This window comes from Heterodontus francisci, chromosome 16 (assembly GCF_036365525.1).
Source record: "Heterodontus francisci isolate sHetFra1 chromosome 16, sHetFra1.hap1, whole genome shotgun sequence".
NCBI classification, from domain to species: domain Eukaryota; kingdom Metazoa; phylum Chordata; class Chondrichthyes; order Heterodontiformes; family Heterodontidae; genus Heterodontus; species Heterodontus francisci.
Genome location: NC_090386.1, coordinates 75,097,469 through 75,116,294, shown reverse-complemented (window position 1 = coordinate 75,116,294; position 18,826 = coordinate 75,097,469). Strand labels below are relative to the sequence as shown.

General features: G+C 45.6%; 1 protein-coding gene across 1 annotated transcript in view; it reads left to right on the top strand.

The window, feature by feature from the left end:
- The window catches only part of l3mbtl1 (L3MBTL histone methyl-lysine binding protein 1), a 114,612-nt gene that overhangs the window by 74,452 nt on the left and 21,334 nt on the right, over positions 1-18,826 (top strand). Inside the window, exons 15-17 of the mRNA XM_068048822.1 lie at positions 2,229-2,343; positions 2,784-2,886; positions 6,212-6,409. Of these exons, the coding sequence (XP_067904923.1) occupies positions 2,229-2,343; positions 2,784-2,886; positions 6,212-6,409 (416 nt within the window). The remainder of the gene's footprint in view (positions 1-2,228; positions 2,344-2,783; positions 2,887-6,211; positions 6,410-18,826) is intronic.

The window sequence follows — 18,826 nt, the reverse complement described above, 5'->3', positions numbered from 1 at the left end:
TGAGGATACAAAGATTTCTGTCAAGGCCCCAACAATTTCTTCCCTTGCTTCCCTCAGTATTCTGGGGTAGATCCCATCAGGCCCTGGGGACTTACCTACCTTAATGCTTTGCAGGACGCCCAACACCTCCTCCTTTTTGATAACGACAAGACCGAGACTATCTACACTCCCTTCCCTAGACTCATCATCCACCAAGTCCTTCTCTTTGGTGAATACTGATGCAAAGTACTCATTTAGTACCTCACCCATTTCCTCCGGCTCCACACATAGATTCCCTCCTCTCTCCTTGTGTGGGCCAACCCTTTCCCAGGTTACCCTCTTGCTCTTTATATACGTATCGAAAGCCTTGGGATTTTCCTTAATCCTGTTTGCCAATGACTTTTCATGACCCCTTTTAGCCATCCTGACTCCTTGCTTAAGTTCCTTCCTACTGTCTTTTTTTCCTCAAAGGCTTCGTCTGTTCCCAGCCTTCCAGCCCTTACGAATGCTTCCTTTTACTTTTTGACGAGGCTCACAATATCCCGCATTATGCAAGGTTCCCGAATCTTGCCAAACTTATCCTTCTTCCTCACAGGAACGTGCTGGTCCTGGATTCTAATCAACTGACGTTTGAAAGACTCCCACATGTCAGATGTTGCTTTACCCTCAAACAGCCGCCCCCAATCTAAATTCTTCAGTTCCTGCCTCATATTGTTATAATTAGCCTTCCCCCAATTTAGCACCTTCACCTCCTGACGCTGGGGACTTCAGGAGGAGGCCGAGATGGATCATCAACTCGGCACTTCTGGCTCAAGATTGTTGCAAGTGCTTCAGCCTTATCTTTTGCACTGATGTGCTGGGCTCCCCCATCATTGAGGATAGGGATATTTGTGGAGCCAACTCCTCCAGTTAGTTGTTTAATTGTCCACCACCATTCACGGCTGGAATTGGCAGGACTGCAGAGCTTAGATCTGATCCGTTGGTTATGGGATCGCTTAGCTCTGTCTATGGCATGCTGCTTATACAGTTTGGCACGCAGATAATCCTGTGTTGTAGCTTCACCAGGTTGACCCCTCATTTTGAGGTAAACCTGGTGCTGCTCCTGGCATGCCCTCCTGCACTCTTCATTGAACCAGGGTTGGTCTTCAGGCTTGATGGTAATGGTAGAGTGGTGGATATGCCGGGCCATGAGGTTACAGATTGTGGTTGAGTACAATTCTGCTGCTGCCGGATAGTGCCACACAACACGATGGAGGGTATCCTCAATGTGAAGGCGGGACTTTGTCTCCACAACAAATGTGCGGTGGTCACTCCTACCAATACTGTCATTGACAGATGCATCTGTGGCAGGCAGATTGGTGAGGACGAGGTCAAGTATGTTTTCCCCTCTTGTTGGTTCCCTCACCACCTGCTGCATACCCAGTCTAGCAGATATGTCCTTTAGGACTCGGCCAGCTTGGTCAGTAGTGGTGCGACCGAGCCACTCTTGGTGATGGTCATTGAAGTCCCCCACCCAGAGTACATTCTGTGCCCCCGCTGTTCAACATGGAGGAGTACTGACCCTTCAGCTGAGGGAGGGTGGTATGTGGTAATCAGCAGGAGGTTTCCTTGTCCATGTTTGATCTGATGCCATGAGACTTCATGGGGTCCAGAGTTGACGTTGAGGTCTCCCAGGGCAACTCCTTCCCTACTGTGCCGCCACCTCTGGTGGGTCTATCCTGCCGGTGGGACAGGACATACCCGGGGATGGTGATGGCTTTGTCTGGGACATTGTCTGTAAGGTATGATTCCGTGAGTATGACTATGTCAGGCTGTTGCTCTAAAATGTGCTCTAAAATGTAAGCCTTCTGGTTACCCTGAGATGACGCTCACCAGTTCCTTCCGAGATTCATCGCAGCCATAGTGTGTGTGGACTCATTGGGAGAATAGCAACTCAGTTGTGTGTGGCATCTTTGGCACTCACCTGCCCACACACCTGTGTGGAGTGAAAAGTGAAATCGCCCAAGCCTTCCTCTGTCCTGAAACCACCCAGGAATTTAAAAAATGCTCTTTGGTGGGGGGGTGAGGCAGGTGGGAGCAGGCCACATACCTAGCCTGAACCCACTTGTAGGCTGATAGTCACACCTTTTGTTCTGAAAGTGTTACAGTGTATTTTATTAGTGAGTATAAACTACTGAAATGTACAATTTATAAAAATTTAGTTTCCCTTTAAAGTTTCTATTTTTCTGCTAACTTATTTTCTCTGACAGATCTATTTTGATGGATCAAGCCATGTTTACAATTATTGGATAGATACTGATAACCCAGATATACATCCTGCAGGGTGGTGTGCCAGAACAGGACATTATCTTCAACCACCAATTAGTGAGTACAGTATCATTCCTTCCTCACTGCTCCCATTATTAACAATATTTTCAGTATATAATTTAACAAAGCCTGTTTTTAGGATTTTCATTCTGCAGCAGGTTGTATGCAAGAATTACTACAGCCCCAGGTATGGTGCATAATTTTAAGGGTATTTCTAAAAGGGGACGGTAGCATTCTTGTATTTGTTGAAGATTAAAGCAGTGTTTGTTTCTTTGTAGTGCCATTGCTTTACATTTATTCTGCTTTAGGAGTTGCACTGCAGCACACAATTTCCCCAATGATTCTGTAAGTCATGCCTGGACAGAAAGCCTGCATGTTCAATGAATAATGTTAAGTTGCCATAAGGTACCATCATATCGCTGAAAATCAACAGTGCATTTCGGGAAAATGTTGATAGGGTGCATTGTTTAAATATGCTGTTACCTTTTCTTTTACAGAAGTGACAGATTGCTTAGCTGACCCTGGGCAAAGAGGATGCCCAACTCCAGGATGGAAGGCTGTTAGTCATGCAAAAGGCTCTAAGTACACTGCCCATCATCGGTGAGCACCTGTTAAATTTAGGAATAGCCCGACAGGTCAAATTCTTTCAGCACCCTACCATATCCCTAACACTTAACAGTACAGTTCACCTCAATCAGTGTAAACAAGTTTTGCCTTCGAAATCATGCACCAATCTTGAATTTTAATCGGCTTTTCCTGACCCTGAAGCCGGTAAGGTCCTTCTTCAAATATCCAGATTTGGGTTTGATGACATCATCTATCTTGACTATAATTTGAAATGGCGGCCTGAGTGGGGAAGCTGTTGTGGCTTTCATGCTAGGTGAAGACAGCTGAAAGAGGATGCAGAGCCAGATAAGATACGCTTTAAAAAAATGGAAGTTTAGCCCTCCCCTGCTTCTACCTTCCCCAATGCAAAACCCCCTCCCTGTTACTTATCTTGTTGCTGCTGTTTCAGGAAGGCAGCTGACTGGGGGCATGCAGTTGAGATCTGGGCATAAACTTTGCCCACGCCTTATGCTAACAAAGTCAGAGGGTGCGGAGAGGGGGTGGGGTCGGCTCTCATTTCACACCCATTTGTCTGACTCCTGCTCTGGGTTAAAATTGGTGTTTTTGAGTTTGTAATACCCCAAAATAGTTAAGTTGGATGAAATAACCCCTTGAGAAGAACAAAGTAGTTTAAGTCAAGAACTGCTACGTAGTTTTGTGAAGGCATATATGAAACTGTAATTATCAGCTTAATTTTTTTGTTTTTGTTTTACAAATTCTATAAAGGAAAGAGCTGATACCAACAGAATTGATAGTTACAGTTATATTGAACAATTGGGACAGATAACTGCAAAGAGCAACATCCATCATCCCTATTACGCTACATTCTTCTCACCAGAAGAGCTTTGTTCCTTAGTTGGTAAATTTCTATTTTTTTTGAGAACACAGCAGGAACATTTACTTTCTCACCTGTTAGACTCTGTAGCTATTTTACAAAGTGCAGGAGGACCAGTGACACTTTGTAAACCAAGGTTTAAACAGTATTGCCATTACATTCAACATGGGGTCAAGCCCAAGCTTATGAAACATCCTTTGCAAGCAGGATACTATGTCATTACTATGTCAAATCAGAAACCATCGCACACTAAGACAAAGTGGCAGTATTGATCTAACCTATAACACTTGGGAGCTCTTCTGCTACTGATATGCATGAGTGAGCAAGAGGCAATGCCCATACTCTGTTTCCTGAGAATGCTGTCTATAACACGAATAGAAAAAGTAATGTGTAATTATTGTTCTTACATCTGGCAGGGTCTTAATTCAGGACACCTGGAGTGCGATTCTTCTTTGTGAGATTGCATGAATGCCTGGAAACAGCTTTGTACCTGAATGCTTGCAAACATGCCCTATCCAGTCACTAAATTTTTACTATATATAATATAAAAACAAGAAATGCTGGAACCACTCAGCAGGTCTGGCAGCATCTGTGAAAAGAGAAGCAGAGTTAACGTTTCGGGTCAGTGACCCTTCTTCGGAACCCTGTTTTTGAAGCATGGATAGGAGCCTGTGTTTTCTTTTAACGTTCAAGTATCTTGTAGTCATTTTATCATTTACAAAGTCAGCTACTGCTCTAGAACCCACTGTGGGAAAAGCAGTTCTACTATATTTGACTTTTGTTCAAGTTTGAGTCACACTCCAAATTGGCTTTATGAACTAATAGCAACAACAACTTGCATTTATATGGCGCCTTTAACTCAAAGCATAGTTAAAAAAAAAAGTGTATATTGGTGATTTTGGAAAACTAATTAAAACAGTGTTTTGTCCTGATTTGCTAAAACTTTAAAAGAAGTAGAAATACAGAGAGACCCAGGTAAAAATACAGCACCAACTTGTATTTATATAGCACCATTAACATAATAAAGCATTGCAAGACATTTCACAGGAGCATTATAAAACAAAATATGACACGGAACCACATAAGGAGATATTGGCTGGAATTGTATGCCCCCCTGGGAGCAGGCTGGAAGGCTGGGGGAAGGGTGGGGGATTGCATTAAATTGAGTGGGAGGCAGGGGGTGCCATTTCCATCGGGGGAGGTGGCAAATGGCCCGCACGCCCCAGGCCAATTGAGACCCTTAAGTGGCCGATTAATTACCCATTCAGGGTCGCCTCCCGCTGCTGCTGGTATCCTGCCGGCAATGGATGGGCACTTCCTGGTGACCTCCTTGCGGGCTGGGGGAGGTGCCCTCCTGATTGGGCACCCTGTTCCTCATGGAGGCACCCAGCCCAACTGCACAGGCCAGCTAAAACTAGCCCCCCCCCCCCGCCCCCCCCCCCACTACCCTACAGTCTGACCCCACCTCCCTCGCCGGGGCCCAGCCAGTTGTCCCTGGCAAGGCCTGAACCCCACTTACCTTCCTGAAGGACAACATCCATCATCCTCTGATTGACTGACAGCTCTTGGAGGCGGGACTTCCTGCCTCAGAGGGGCGGAAGTCCCGACCGAGGTCAATTAAGGCCCTGGACCACACAAAATTGCAGCGTGGCTTCCAGGCTCAGCAGAGGCGGGCTCTCCCCTGACTTTTTAGCCGGTTGGTGGGGCCATCACCAGAATGTAAAATTCTGGCCATTAGGTCCAATGACCAAAATCTTGATCAAAGAGGTAGGTTTTAAGTAGTGTCTTAAAGGAGGAAGGTGAGGTAAAGAGGCAGAGAGGCGCAGGGACGGAATTCCAGAGTTCATGGCCTAGGCAACTGAAGGCGCGAATTGATTAAAATCTGGAATGCTCAAGTGGCCAGAATTAGATGAGTGCTGTTATCTCGGAGGTTTGTGGGGCTGGAGGAGATTACAGAGATAGGGAGGGGCGAGGCCATAGAGAGATTTGAAAACAAGGATGATAATTTTATCATCAAGATGTTGTTTGACCAGGAGCTGAATTAGGTCAGTGAGCACAGGGATGATAGGTGCGAGTTAGGACACAGGCAGCAGAGTTTTTGATGACCTCAAGTTTATGGAGGGTAGAATGTGGGAGACCAGCAGTGTGTGTTGGAATAGTCAAGTCTAGAGGTAACAAAGGTATAAATGTGGAGTTTGAGAATTGACTTTACAATTGCAATTTATATTCATTTACATTCACCTAACTGCTTTAATGTTGGATTTCAAATTCTCATGGTATAATTGAAAATGCCAAAAACATTGATACATCATCAACATTCTGAATGACGGAGTCCATTCGAACCTTTTGTGAAAGGGACACATTACAATTTCCATGTTGCATACTCATAGACTTCAATGTTACAGCAAGACCTAACTGAAATAGTTTTATGCAATGTAGTGACTAAACGTCAATGTCTTGTTTTGTGCACACTGATTGCCTCAGGAAGTGTCCAACTCCTGGTTGTGATGGTTCAGGGCACGTTACTGGGAAGTTCACTGCCCATCATCGTCTGTCAGGCTGCCCACTAGCTGAAAGGAACCAAGCAAAGATGAAGGTAGAGCTGTCAAATGCAGAAGGATCTTCCCGAAAAAGAAATCTCTTGACATTTGGGCGAAGAAAGAAATCAAGACATCATGGGAGGTAATAATGGTAAATGCCATAAAGCACATTTAAAGTAAGCAACTAAATGTAGCAAAGTAAATTGATTAATGACTGGTGTTTGTCATGGTTATATAATTTTTCCAACTCCACCACATTTTTCCTTTTCATCCTTTTAGGGCCCATTAGGTAACTTGTTCTCATTAATACTCTTAGGTTTGCAAGAGTGTCTTCTGATATTCCACTGGCTATAGGAAGATATCCAGCCATTACTTGGTACCTCCCTTGGTAATGGAATGGCAGTCAGGAATTTGACATGTTGCAGAGGGGCAAGATAAAAGGTCTTATTCTTAAACCTCATGACCCATCATGTTATAAGGCACTATGGTACTATCTCATTTCACCATTGGTCTTTAACTGACCATATGCTTTTTCTCGAAACAATAAGCAATAAAAATGTATAAGAATGTTTCTCTGAATAAAATATTGGGGTAAGTAGTCTTAATGCAGGGCAGAATTTAATATGGCCATTTGAAGCAGGAATGGCGCATGTGGGGATGCAGAAATGTATCGGAAGCATCCGTCCAGAAATCTGACATTGTGACATCGGTTCCGGATTTTGTCAGTGGCGGGAAAGCACCAAGGCAGAATCGCTGCCCCGCGTGACAGGAATGTATTTTAAATTGCTGAGCAGTTAATTTTGATTCATTTGCTTCTAATTCAGCATGATTCAATGGGGGCTTGGGATTAAGTGGACAGTGGGCTGCAGTCACATGGCTTTGGGTTCACAACCATTAAAAACTGGCGGCACCAAGGCGAGATCTCAGTGCCATGATGGGTAGGCAGTCATGAACAGCACTGCACTGGGGAAGAGGGGGGTGCAGAGGTCATTGTCAGGCTACAGTGCTGTGCACTGTGCAAGGGGGGGGGGCTCTGCAAGGTGGCTCAGGGTCTCGGGGGGGCTGTGCAAGGTGGCTCAGGGTCTCGGGGGGGCTGTGCAAGGTGGCTCAGGGTCTCGGGGGGCTGTGCAAGGTGGCTCAGGGAATTGGGGGGCTGTGCAAGGTGGCTCAGGGTGTCGGGGGCTCTGCAAGGTGGCTCAGGGTCTCGGGGGCTGTGCAAGGTGGCTCAGGGTCTCAGGGGCTGTGCAAGGTGGCTCAGGGTCTCGGGATCTCTGCGAGGTGGCTCAGAGTCTCGGGGGGGGCTGTGCAAGGTGGCTCAGGGTCTCGGGGGGGCTGTGCAAGGTGGCTCAGGGTCTCGGGGGTCTGTGCAAGGTGGCTCAGGGTGTCGGGGGCTGTGCAAGGTGGCTCAGGGTCTCGGGGGCTCTGCAAGGTGGCTCAGGGTCTCGGGGGCTCTGCAAGGTGGCTCAGGGTCTCGGGGGCTGTGCAAGGTGGCTCAGGGTCTCGGGGGCTGTACAAGGTGGCTCAGGGTCTCGGGGGCTCTACAAGGTGGCTCAGGGTCTCGGGGGCCGTGCAAGGTGGCTCAGGGTCTCGGGGGCTCTGCAAGGTGGCTCAGGGTCTCGGGGGCTCTGCAAGGTGGCTCAGGGTCTCGGGGGCTCTCCAAGGTGGCTTAGGGTCTCAGGAGCTGTGCAAGGTGGGTCGAGATCTCAGGAATAAAAACCAGAAATGCTATAAATACTCAGCAGGTCTGGCAGCATCTGTGGATGGAAAAGCAGAGTTAACGTTTCAGGTCAGTGACCTTTCATGTCAGGAGCTCTGCAAGGTGGATGCTTGGGTATGGGTTGCTGTATAGGGTGAACAAACCTTTGGGTGAGATGTATGGTTGCCCATACTGCTGGATGAGAGGGTTAGCCATTAGCAAGGGTGGGCACTGAGGGCCATCAGAGAGTCTCCGGGAAAAGTAACTAAAGTTCAGTTGCCAGGGCAGGATCACCTCTGCATCAACAGCGACCTGAAGGCCCACTGGTCACCTGGCATGGGTCTCATACACGATGGACCCCCGGGACGTGCCGCGGCACCTCTGATGGAGGGAGGGCCAAGAGGCAGCTGCGCCTGCCCGTGAAGCTCCACGATGAGAGCAACAGCAGCCAGCCATGCCAAGAAGGGCCCACCAGCGCCAGAGAGTGTACTGGACTCAAATCAGCTACCTCCAAGTGTCCAAGCGACATTGTCAACAAAGACTGCAGCTCTACAGGGAAGCCGTCACCGACTTATACGGCCTGCTGCAGGACGAGTTGCAACCTATGGGATTTGGGGGTCACCTTATGTTAGTGGCCCCGAAGATCACAGTGACACAAAACGTTTACACGTCTGGATTATTTCAAGGATCAACTGGGTACATGTGTGGCATTTCCCAGGCAGCAGCTGACCACTGCATCAAGGAGGTGAATAATGCCCTGTTCAAGAGGGCCAGCAACTATGTGCACTACCGGACTGACCCTGAAAGTTAGGCTGAGAGAGCCATCGGATTTGGGGCCATTGCTGGATTTCTCCAGGTGCAAGCTGTGATCGATTGCATGCATGTGGCCATCAAAGCTCCCATTGACCAGCCAGCCTCCTTCATTAACAGGAAGGGCTTCCATTCAGTCAACATTCAATTGGTCTGTGACCATCGAAAGTGTTTCCTGCAGGTGTGTGCCCGCTTCCTGGGAAGCAGCCACGATACCTACATCCTTCAACAGTCCCAGGTGCCACAGCATTTCAAGCTCCCTGCTCACCTTCAAGGATGGATACTTGTGGACAAGAACTATCCATTGAAGACATGACTTCTGATGCCTGTAAGGAACCATTGCAATGCAGCAGAGGAGAGGTACAGCACTTGCCATGGGTTCACCCGAGCCACCATCGAGGCTGCTGAAGATGAGATTCCGCTGCCTCGACCGATCCGAAGCCCTGCAGTATGGCCCAGAGAGGTTATCGCGTAACATGTTGGTCTGCTGTGCACTGCACAATCTGGCACTGCAGAGGGCAGAGGCCCTGCATCATAATAGTGATGCCTGAGCAACACTCCTCTGCCGACGAGGAGGACATGAAGGAGGGAGATGAGGAAGCCTTTGCACCTGAGGCCAGGCAGATTGAGTTATAGAGTCATAGAGTTTTACAGCACAGAAACAGGCCCTTCGGCCCAACGCGCCTGCGCCGACCATCAAGCACCCGTCCTAACTAATCCCATTTTCCATTTTCCTGCACTTGGCCTGTAGCCTTGTATGTTATGACGTTTCAAGTGCTCATTTAAATACTTCTTGAATATCGTGAGTGTTCCTGCCTCTACCACCTCCTTCAGGCAGTGTGTTCCAGATTCAAACCACCCTCTGGGTGGAAAAAATTTCTCCTCAACTCCCCTCTAAACCTTCTGTCCCTTGCCTTAAATCTATGCCCCCCAGTTATTGACCTCTCCGCTAAGGGACAAAGTTTCTTCCTATCTATCCTATGCTCGCCCCTCATAATTTCGTATACCTCAATCAGGTCCCCCCTCAGCCTTCTCCACTCAAAGGAAAACATCCCCAGCCTATCCAGTCTGTCTTCATAACTGTAATGCTCTGGCCCAGGCAACATCCTAGTGAATGTCCTCTGTCCTACTGTCACAGTACAGCACACTTAGCACCAACACGGCCCCTGCACCCATTATATTTTTCAAGTACATTTGAGATAATCTCTACAATATAGAGTATGTTAGATACATCTCTTAAAATGTGCACATGACAGGTCTGTCATAATTTAGTTACTTTGCCAATGAACAAATGTACTGCATTTGAAATCTCAGAATATACTTTATTCAGCAGAACGATTTCATTTTTTATTTACAATTAGTCTTAAAAACCATTTTAGTGCTAACACTCCAACCAAATATTAATGCAGGGGAGACAGTGACATAGTGGCAATATCACTGAGCTAGTAACTAGAGGCCCAGTCGAATGCCTTGGGGACATGGGTTCAAATCCCACCATGGCAGCTGGTGGAATTTAAATTCAATTAATAAATTAATTAATAAAAATCTGGAACTGAAAGCTAATCTCAGATTCATGGCACAATTACTATCATCGATTGTCGTAAAAACTCATCTGCTTCACTAATGCCCTTACCTGGTCTGGCCTACATGTGACTCCTGACCCACAGCAATGTGGTTAACTCTTAACTGCCCTCTGAAATGGCCTAGCAAGTCATTCAGTTGTCAAGGGCAATTATGGATGGGCAACAAATGCTGGCTTTGCCAGCGACACCACATCCCATGAAAGAATTTTTAAAAAACAGAATATCTGATGTATTATACTTTTAAACAAAGTAACTTACTAGCTTGTCTTCTGTTTCTAGGTATTCTATTTCTGAATCTCTCTCAACTACTTTTTGTTGCTCTCCTTTCCAATAATATATTGTGATATTGCTATGCCAATTATTGTTCTTAAATATGAGACTTTTTCATTATTTTACATCTACAAGTCACTATGGTTACAATTATTTTACCTGTAATCAATATATCTGAAATACTATTTAAATTGTTAACTTCTAATTTTATTAAAACATTTACTGCCAAGGTTATCAAGATCCCAACATAAAAATCAATAGCATTCAGTTTATTTGCCTGAACAAGATGGTAGTTATGACCAAAGCACTATTTCATTGTTTGATATGCTACTATATATGTGCTTTCGAACTGATCTACTTTCACAAATGTGGCAGCTTAACATCAGCAAGACTGAAGCAGTGATATTCAACTCCTGTTAAAAACTCTGTACCTTAGAGCCCAACTTCATTCTTTCCCCTCCCCACGCCAGTTGCCTACTCACACTGAACCAGACAATGTGCAACCTCAGCGTACTGTTTCATCAGGAAGCTGAACTTCAAGCAAGAACACTAACATAGAAAAACACCTCAAGACATAAAGTATAATCAGAGAAAAATGGATGTTAAAACAAAGGAGGAAGTATTAGAAGTGACCAAAGGCCTGGTCAAAAATGTGGGATCTTGAAGGAGGAGAGAGAGGTAGCCAGGTTTACAGAGGGAATATCAAGACCATTAGGCCCACACAGTTGACAGCACGGCTGTCAATGGTGGAGCAGCGACTGATGAAAGTGTCAGAAGAATAGAGAGCTTGGTGGGGTGCATAGGGGTTGTAGGACTGGAAAAGGTTACAGATAGGAAGTGGTGAAGCTATGAAGGGTTTGGATAGGGAGGCATTGGGAGACCAAGAGCCAAGTAGATCAGCAGGGACTGAGGTGACAGGTGCTGTGGGAAGCTGAAACAATGACAATTTTGAAGGAAAGATGAGAGATGGAATAAGGCTCCAAGAACAGGGAGGAGAAGTTGCCCAAGAAAAAGAGAGACCAGGGCAGTTTGGGTCGAAAATGTAGCTAGGTGGAGAGGTTTCAGTAACAGGTAATGTGTCGCCACCCATGTGCCAACTTTTAGTCAAGGCCAGGATGTCAATGTAATCATCCACAATAAGATAATGGATGGAAAAGACCTTGTCCATGAGTGAATGTACATTCTGGAGGAAAAAGTGGACAGGACAGTGATTAATCTGCCGGCAAAGTCCAAGGCAGAAGTAGTAGTTGGGATGAGCATGTTGCAACATCTAATTGATCAGCTGTCAACCCACAGATGCAGAACATTAAAGCAAGGCTCATGCATTCAAAAGAACTGAGTCACCATCTGTGGCTTTTAATGGGTAACAGCACTGATCCCTGATCTATCTCGATTCCGTGAAGGCTTACTGCATAAGGGTTTCTACAGCATTGTCCGTCGTTGCCCCACCTCACTCCTGCCACTACTGAAGCACTCATCCATGTGTTTGTCTCTTCCAGGGTCAAGCTCTAATGGTCTCCTTGCTGGCTCCCCCAACCATGCACCCTACATTAACTCTAATTTGTCAAAATTCTCACATCCCGTGCTGTTCCCCGATCACACCTGACCCCAATATACCGAATTCGAAATGCTCAATGCCATTTACAGGTCCCTCCAAGACTCCATTCATTGTGCATCTGCACCATGCTTCTTATCACCTCTCCTAATTCTTTTATGATTTCTCAGCATCTATTTCCCCTCTGTTCTGCACCTGTGTGGTAAAGGCACTATCTAAATGGTACTTATTGTTGGATACAATTACATATTTAACTCAAGCTGCAGACAAAAACTGATTATTCAGCATTCTTGCAGGAGTATAGAGTCATAGAAAAGGAGGAAGTCCAAGATACAGTATTGCAAAGAAAGAGATATAACATGAGTAGCAGTTACTGACGTTCAATACATTAGGGAAATTACATTTAATTTAAATTTCTTTCACCAACTTTCTACAGGGAGCTTTAGGTTTTATGATTCATTACATCAACGCTTAAAAAAAACCTAAAGCAGCATTTACAGTTAAGGTCACCCAAGCAATCCAAAGCTGAGGACTTCCAGAAAAAACTAAATTAATCCAGTCTGTTACAATTGAGATATGACACTTCCGTAGTGAAATAGGGATCAAAAAATAATCTGAACTCCAGTAACCGTAGTCAGTGCACGGATGGCTCAGGCTGCATGTCTCCAACATAACTGAAAACTGGACTATCTTTAAGCTACTTAAAGAATACAAGAATGATACGTTAGGAATGCTTAGATCTAACGTCAATATAGTTGTTAAAAAGAGATCTGAAACAATTCTTTACAGGAAACTGGGCATGTGGTCAGGCCATATATGATTTTTCACTTACTGCACTAAAAACACAAGTTAAATTACCCCCAAAATTAGATAACTTATGAAGATACTGAAAAGGGTAATAAACTAATTTTTTTTCACATTCACATGTTGCAGCATTACTCAGCATACCTAGGAGTTGTCCCTCTCTGTCTTGATAATACTTTTGTAACAACAGATCTCATTTTTGATAGATCTCAAGAGTACTACTGGGTAAAACTATAGTATGCTAGCAGAGACCCGCAAAACGTTTGCGGTCAAATTACGATCTTGATTGCAACAGTACTTCTTTAAATACAGGATTTCTAGTTATTGTTTCACCAAAGCCTTTCACAGAATCAAAACTTCTTAATCTGGAAAAAGCTACATAAAGCTGTCCATCTACAAAAACAGGACTAGGAATATAAATACAAATTTTATCAAGAGTCTGGCCTTGTGACTTGTTTCTAGTCATAGAATATGGAAGTCTAATTGGGAACTGTTTTCTCCTGAGTTGAGAGGCAGGTTTACATCTGATGGGCTTATTATTATTTGAGGGATAAACATTCTATTTCCTTGAAATCTGCCTGTTATAATTTCAGCATCTATCATTGAAGAAACCAGCTTCCTAATGACCAATCTTGTTCCGTGACAAAGTCCTTGTTTAGGATACAATTCTTGTAGCAACATTATAACTGCTCCTTCCTTGAGTCTATGTTTATGCGGTGGCATGCCCACTGGAGATAATGGGCTGGACTTTACCGGCCCCTCGACGCTCCGGGGGCCGATAAAATGCTGCGGGGAGAGGCCCTCCTCGACCCGCGACGTCGAGAAGGGCCCGCCACATATTACCAGCGGCGGCGGCGGGACCTCGGTGCGGCCCCCCTGCCACACGCCAGCAGTACCACAATTAGCATTTGGTAAGGAGTACTTACCTATGCTGAATATGCAGCCTGCCGCCTCTCCACTGACACTTCCAGATTTTTCGCTGAACGGGCGGCTGTCGTCCCATTCACAATCTGAAAAGCCAGTGAGTCTTCAGAGGCAGACGTTGTCTCCAGAGAAGGTAAGTTGTGTTATTCAGGGGTCTCACTCTGCATTACGGAAGGGAGGGGGATATTCAGGGGTCTAACTGCATTCTGAAAGGGAGGAGTGGGGAGGGGATGCACTGGGGTCTAACTCTGCATTCTAGGAGGAAGGGGGGATACACAGGAGTCTAACTCTGCATTCTGGAAGGGAGGAGGGAGGGGGGGATATGTAGAGGTCTACCTCTGCATTCCTAAAGGGGAGGAGGGTTACGGGTCGCACTGTGGCTTCTGAAAGGGAGGGGGTCTGGGATTACTGGAGGGAAAGCTATGCTGGCATGAAGGGAGGTACCATGTACTATCCCTCCATTAGCAGCGTACGCTCTGTGTTTGTGAGGGGACAATGGCACACTAGGCACCCTGTGGGATGGGTGCCAGAAAGGGCAGGAGCATTAAAGTTTTATGGCTGGTGGGGGCAATCAATTCAGCTGGTAGGTTCTTGATGTGGTCACGCTGTGCCACTCTGACTGTTGGCCAAGATGGGCAATGCCACGGCACACCACATAGTTGATCCAGGAAAGCAGCTGATGTACCCATCAACACCAATCCATGCCCTGTTAGGAACCTTCAAATACATGCAGGGTTCAACTTTATTTATCACATGGAAATAGGTATGGCTCATCCTACATTGTGCGATCCTCTGCACATGAGGATCCATATGCGCCAGAGCCAATACCAAGAGGCAGCTGCGATCCACGTAGAGGTCGCTGGTCGTGAGCATCAGCCCCCAAGGGGAGCCAGCCATTACATTTGCCATGCATAATATACAGGCCCCACATGACATGCCATCGGATGTCAGAGCACCAGTGTCAGAGGGGATTGCGCACATAGAGAGGGTGGTGACAAGTCTCTGTGCCCTGCTCAAGGATTACCTGCAGCCCATGGGCTCCGGTGGACATCCCATGCCTTTGTTCTTCATAGTGGCAGCGGTTCACAAGCCTGATGCCTCTGCAGCCTTTTAGGGACCCACCAGAGACCTTTGTGGAGGTCACACAGTCAGCAGTGCACCGCTGCATCAGGGAGGTCACCAATGCCCTGCACTAGAGTGCCAGTGAGGATGTCTGCTTCGGGATGGACTCTCACAGCCAGGCCCAGAGAGCCATTGGTTCTGGCACCATTGCCGGAGAACCATAGGTTGTAATGTTCATAGACTGCATTCATGTGGCCATCAGGCCTACTGCCAGGCTACCACCTGCAGACATCATCATTAAAGGAGCCCTCTCAATCTAGGTGAAGCTGGTATGTGAACACCGCAGATGCTTGCAGCGAATGTGTGACCGCTTCTCAGGCAGCTGCCATGACGCCTGGGTCTTGCGCCAGTCCCAGCTGCCACCGCTGTTCACTGAACTGGCTCAGATGGAGGGGTGGCTTCTTGGAGATAAGGGCTATCCTTTGCAGACATGGCTCCCGACACCAGTGAGAGACTCCATCACTGCTGCAGAGGAGAGATACAATGCCAGCCACTGAGCTATATGAGCCACCATTGAGCAGGAGATCGGCATGCTGAAAGAGCGCCTCCAATGCCTGGATGGATAGGGTGATGCCCTGAACTACGGGCCGAAAAGGCCAGCTCCTTTCTTTGCTGCTCGACACAACTACGCACCCAATAGGGGCCAGGCCTGGCATGATGAGGAGAGACGTCAACAGGATTCCTCCTCGGACTATGAGGACACTGAGGACCTACAACATGAAAGATGCATGGAAGGGCAGATGGCACCCAGGCTCTGCACGCAGGGGCTAGCAGTGAGCTATGGAAGTGGCTTATCAGACAAAGGCTGTCTGCTCCAGAGGAACCGACATGAGCTCTACAAGCCTCACATCACCCTCACTCACCTGCTGTGCATCAGTCCACATCTGCAGCTTCCCTGTGAAAACCATTAGAGGCAGCAGTTGAATGAGCCAATGTCCATGTCACTGAGTCTGTGGAGACGTTCATGAGTAATGGTGGCATGGCAATGATGTTATTGCATACGCTGGTTCTCCTGAAGGGCCAATGGTGTAAAGGGATGTGACATTGGCGCTACATGCTGGCACACATCATTCACACAGAGAAAAGGACACACATGTTGGTGAGTAACATTTTGTGAAAGATGTATTTACATTGCTGTGATACCTGTGCATTCCCATTGGTGTCAGTGTGTTCTCTGTAAACCTCTAATACCTTTTATGGTCTATTTAAGTCTCACATCCTGGAATGTGCAAAATTAAGATTATTCACCCAGGTGCGGCACAGGGATGTTACACTTGAGTGGGAGAAGAGGATCGTAACTTCACAGGACACTGGGACACAGCAGGGTAAGTATGTGGCAGCAAAGCGGAAAGTGCTGGTGTAACTCAGCAGGTCAGGCAGCATCTGTGGAGAGAGAAGCAGAGCCAACCTTCGGGTCTGTGAACTTGGACAAGTTAACTCTGCTTCTCTCTCCACAGATGCCGCCCGACCCGCTGGATCTCTGCAGTGTTTTCTGCTTTGCTGCCAGATTGACAGCAGCCCCACTCGTCAGTAGTCAGGTAAGTATTTCTTTGACAGCTGTCAGGAAGCAGGTGCTGGGGTGCTTAAAATAGGGCCCCGGCACCTGCTGCACAACTGTCAAAAACTCTCTCACTGCACCGAATGTCCCGCCTCTCCCCACGTAATATGGGGAGGGCGCTCGGCGCCATGGTTCTAATGAGCCTCAACAATTAATATCGCAGGGGCTCTGTGGCAGCCGGCGAATATGGGCATGCTGCCGAGTTCAAAGGGCGGCCAGTAAAGTTCAGCCCAATTTGTGCAGAAACTCTGAACCAATGCTTTTAATGTACCTGACAGCTTTTCTGAAACCTTTCCATTCAAATTGAGTGAAACTTCATTTTTAGCACAAAGAATAGTTTTCGAATAATAAGTTGCATCAAATAATTCTCCCTGACATTTTGGCACACTTACCAATCCCATCATCTCATACCACCAAATAAACCCAGCAACAGACACGCCTCTTAAACTCACCAATCAAAGCAGTCCGGACAGACAAAAACTGAATATTATAATAGATGGCTCAAAGTCGCAACCTGAGGTGCTGTCTGGAGTATGTTTCCTCAAATTAGCTGATGATGTAGACACTAATTTTAAATTGAGCTAGCCTGGATCCTCCAGGAAGTCCACCACTACTGTTAAGTGAAGGGTGTGCGGTATAATCATCCATTTTTTTAACCTTTGTTTTGAATGTATAGTACCCAAGATTTCAATCCCTGTAAACACAAGGTACTCGCAAGCCTTGAGAATAAACCTTGTCTAATGTAATAAATCAAATTCCTTTTGGTATTGCTTTTTTTTAAACAAACTAAAATGACAAACTGTAGCAGCCTAATTAAACTCAAAACAACAACTAAAATTTTAGAACAGATATTGAACTGAATGCACTAGATGGAAAATTTCACAAAGGTGTGTGGAGGTGTCTGTTTACACCAAAAAGAATGAATTCAGCAATTAGAGGAATCACAAATGATTTTCCTGGTTGTCAAGCTGGGCTTACTTGGTTTATCTAGAGAGTGCTGGAAGGAAGAAATTTGGAAACCTTACTGCAAATAGAGTAACGCAAATGTTTGTAACTGGTTTAATCAGTAGCAGTTTGATGCAAAAAAGACCCATACACATCTGTTGCACCAAAATACTCACTGTTAATATAAACATTTACATTAGGAGTTTTTTTTCAAATAATAGCACTGACAAAATGTTAGCTGTAATATCTAGTGAATAGTTAAAGTATAGAATTCTGGCACTTTAATTTAACTGGTGTGTTAGAAAAACTCTCATGTTGAAATGTTAATATGTTATGTTTAAATATAAAAGCCCAGTGCTTCTATTGTGCAGCATTTGGCAAATTCACAAGTAAAAATGATCACCATTTATAGTGTAGATTTTTTACTTGCCTTCAAATGAAAAGATTCAAAGTACAGACAACCAACCCCTAATTAGAAAAATGTGTTTTTGTCAACAAAAGGCTTTAGCCAACCTGACTGGACTCTCGGAATAAACTACCATTGCTTAGTAAAGGAGATACCAGTTATCATCTTATCCACCAAAAAGTGATAAAAGCAGGATTTCACTTCAACATGATGTACTTACAATTACCTCTTCAATGAACCATTCAAGATACAAAGGCTGCTGCATGTTAATTCAGAAGTATATAGTTCCAGTTTGCACATTCAACCTTTTGGTGCATTTTCAACTATCCATTAAGTTTAAGAGCTACTGCAGTAAAAATTTCCAATTTAAAACATATTTTTCATAAAACTCGGGGTACCGATCTATGAACAAAGAGGTGTAGCATACTGACAACCTATGCCCCATAATACAAAACAAAAATCATGATACAGCAAACATCTCATCAATAGAGGTAACAAGAACTAGTAAAACTGAAATGGTAAAATGTTTTCTTGTGCAAACATAACTCTTGCTGGAGAGGTTCTGTGAGCGACAGGCCAAGGAGGTAAAAGAAACAACTGCATAATTACCCACTTCCAGCCACCCCGATGTCCACTCACAGAAAAGCCAATAAAGACTCGCCTCAATGCATGTAGTCTGTTATCTACTTTCCATTGGTGTTCCATGCTTAGCTCCCAGATGAAACATGAGCTAGTGCCCATGGGAGATCATATTTAAATGAGGGCTGAGCTTACATTGGCATTCCACTGAGGGGGAAGGGTGAAGTCAGCAGCTCACAATTAATGCATGATAGAATAATCACTTTTACACAATAAACATTAATGGCTTGAACAAAAGAACTTTATA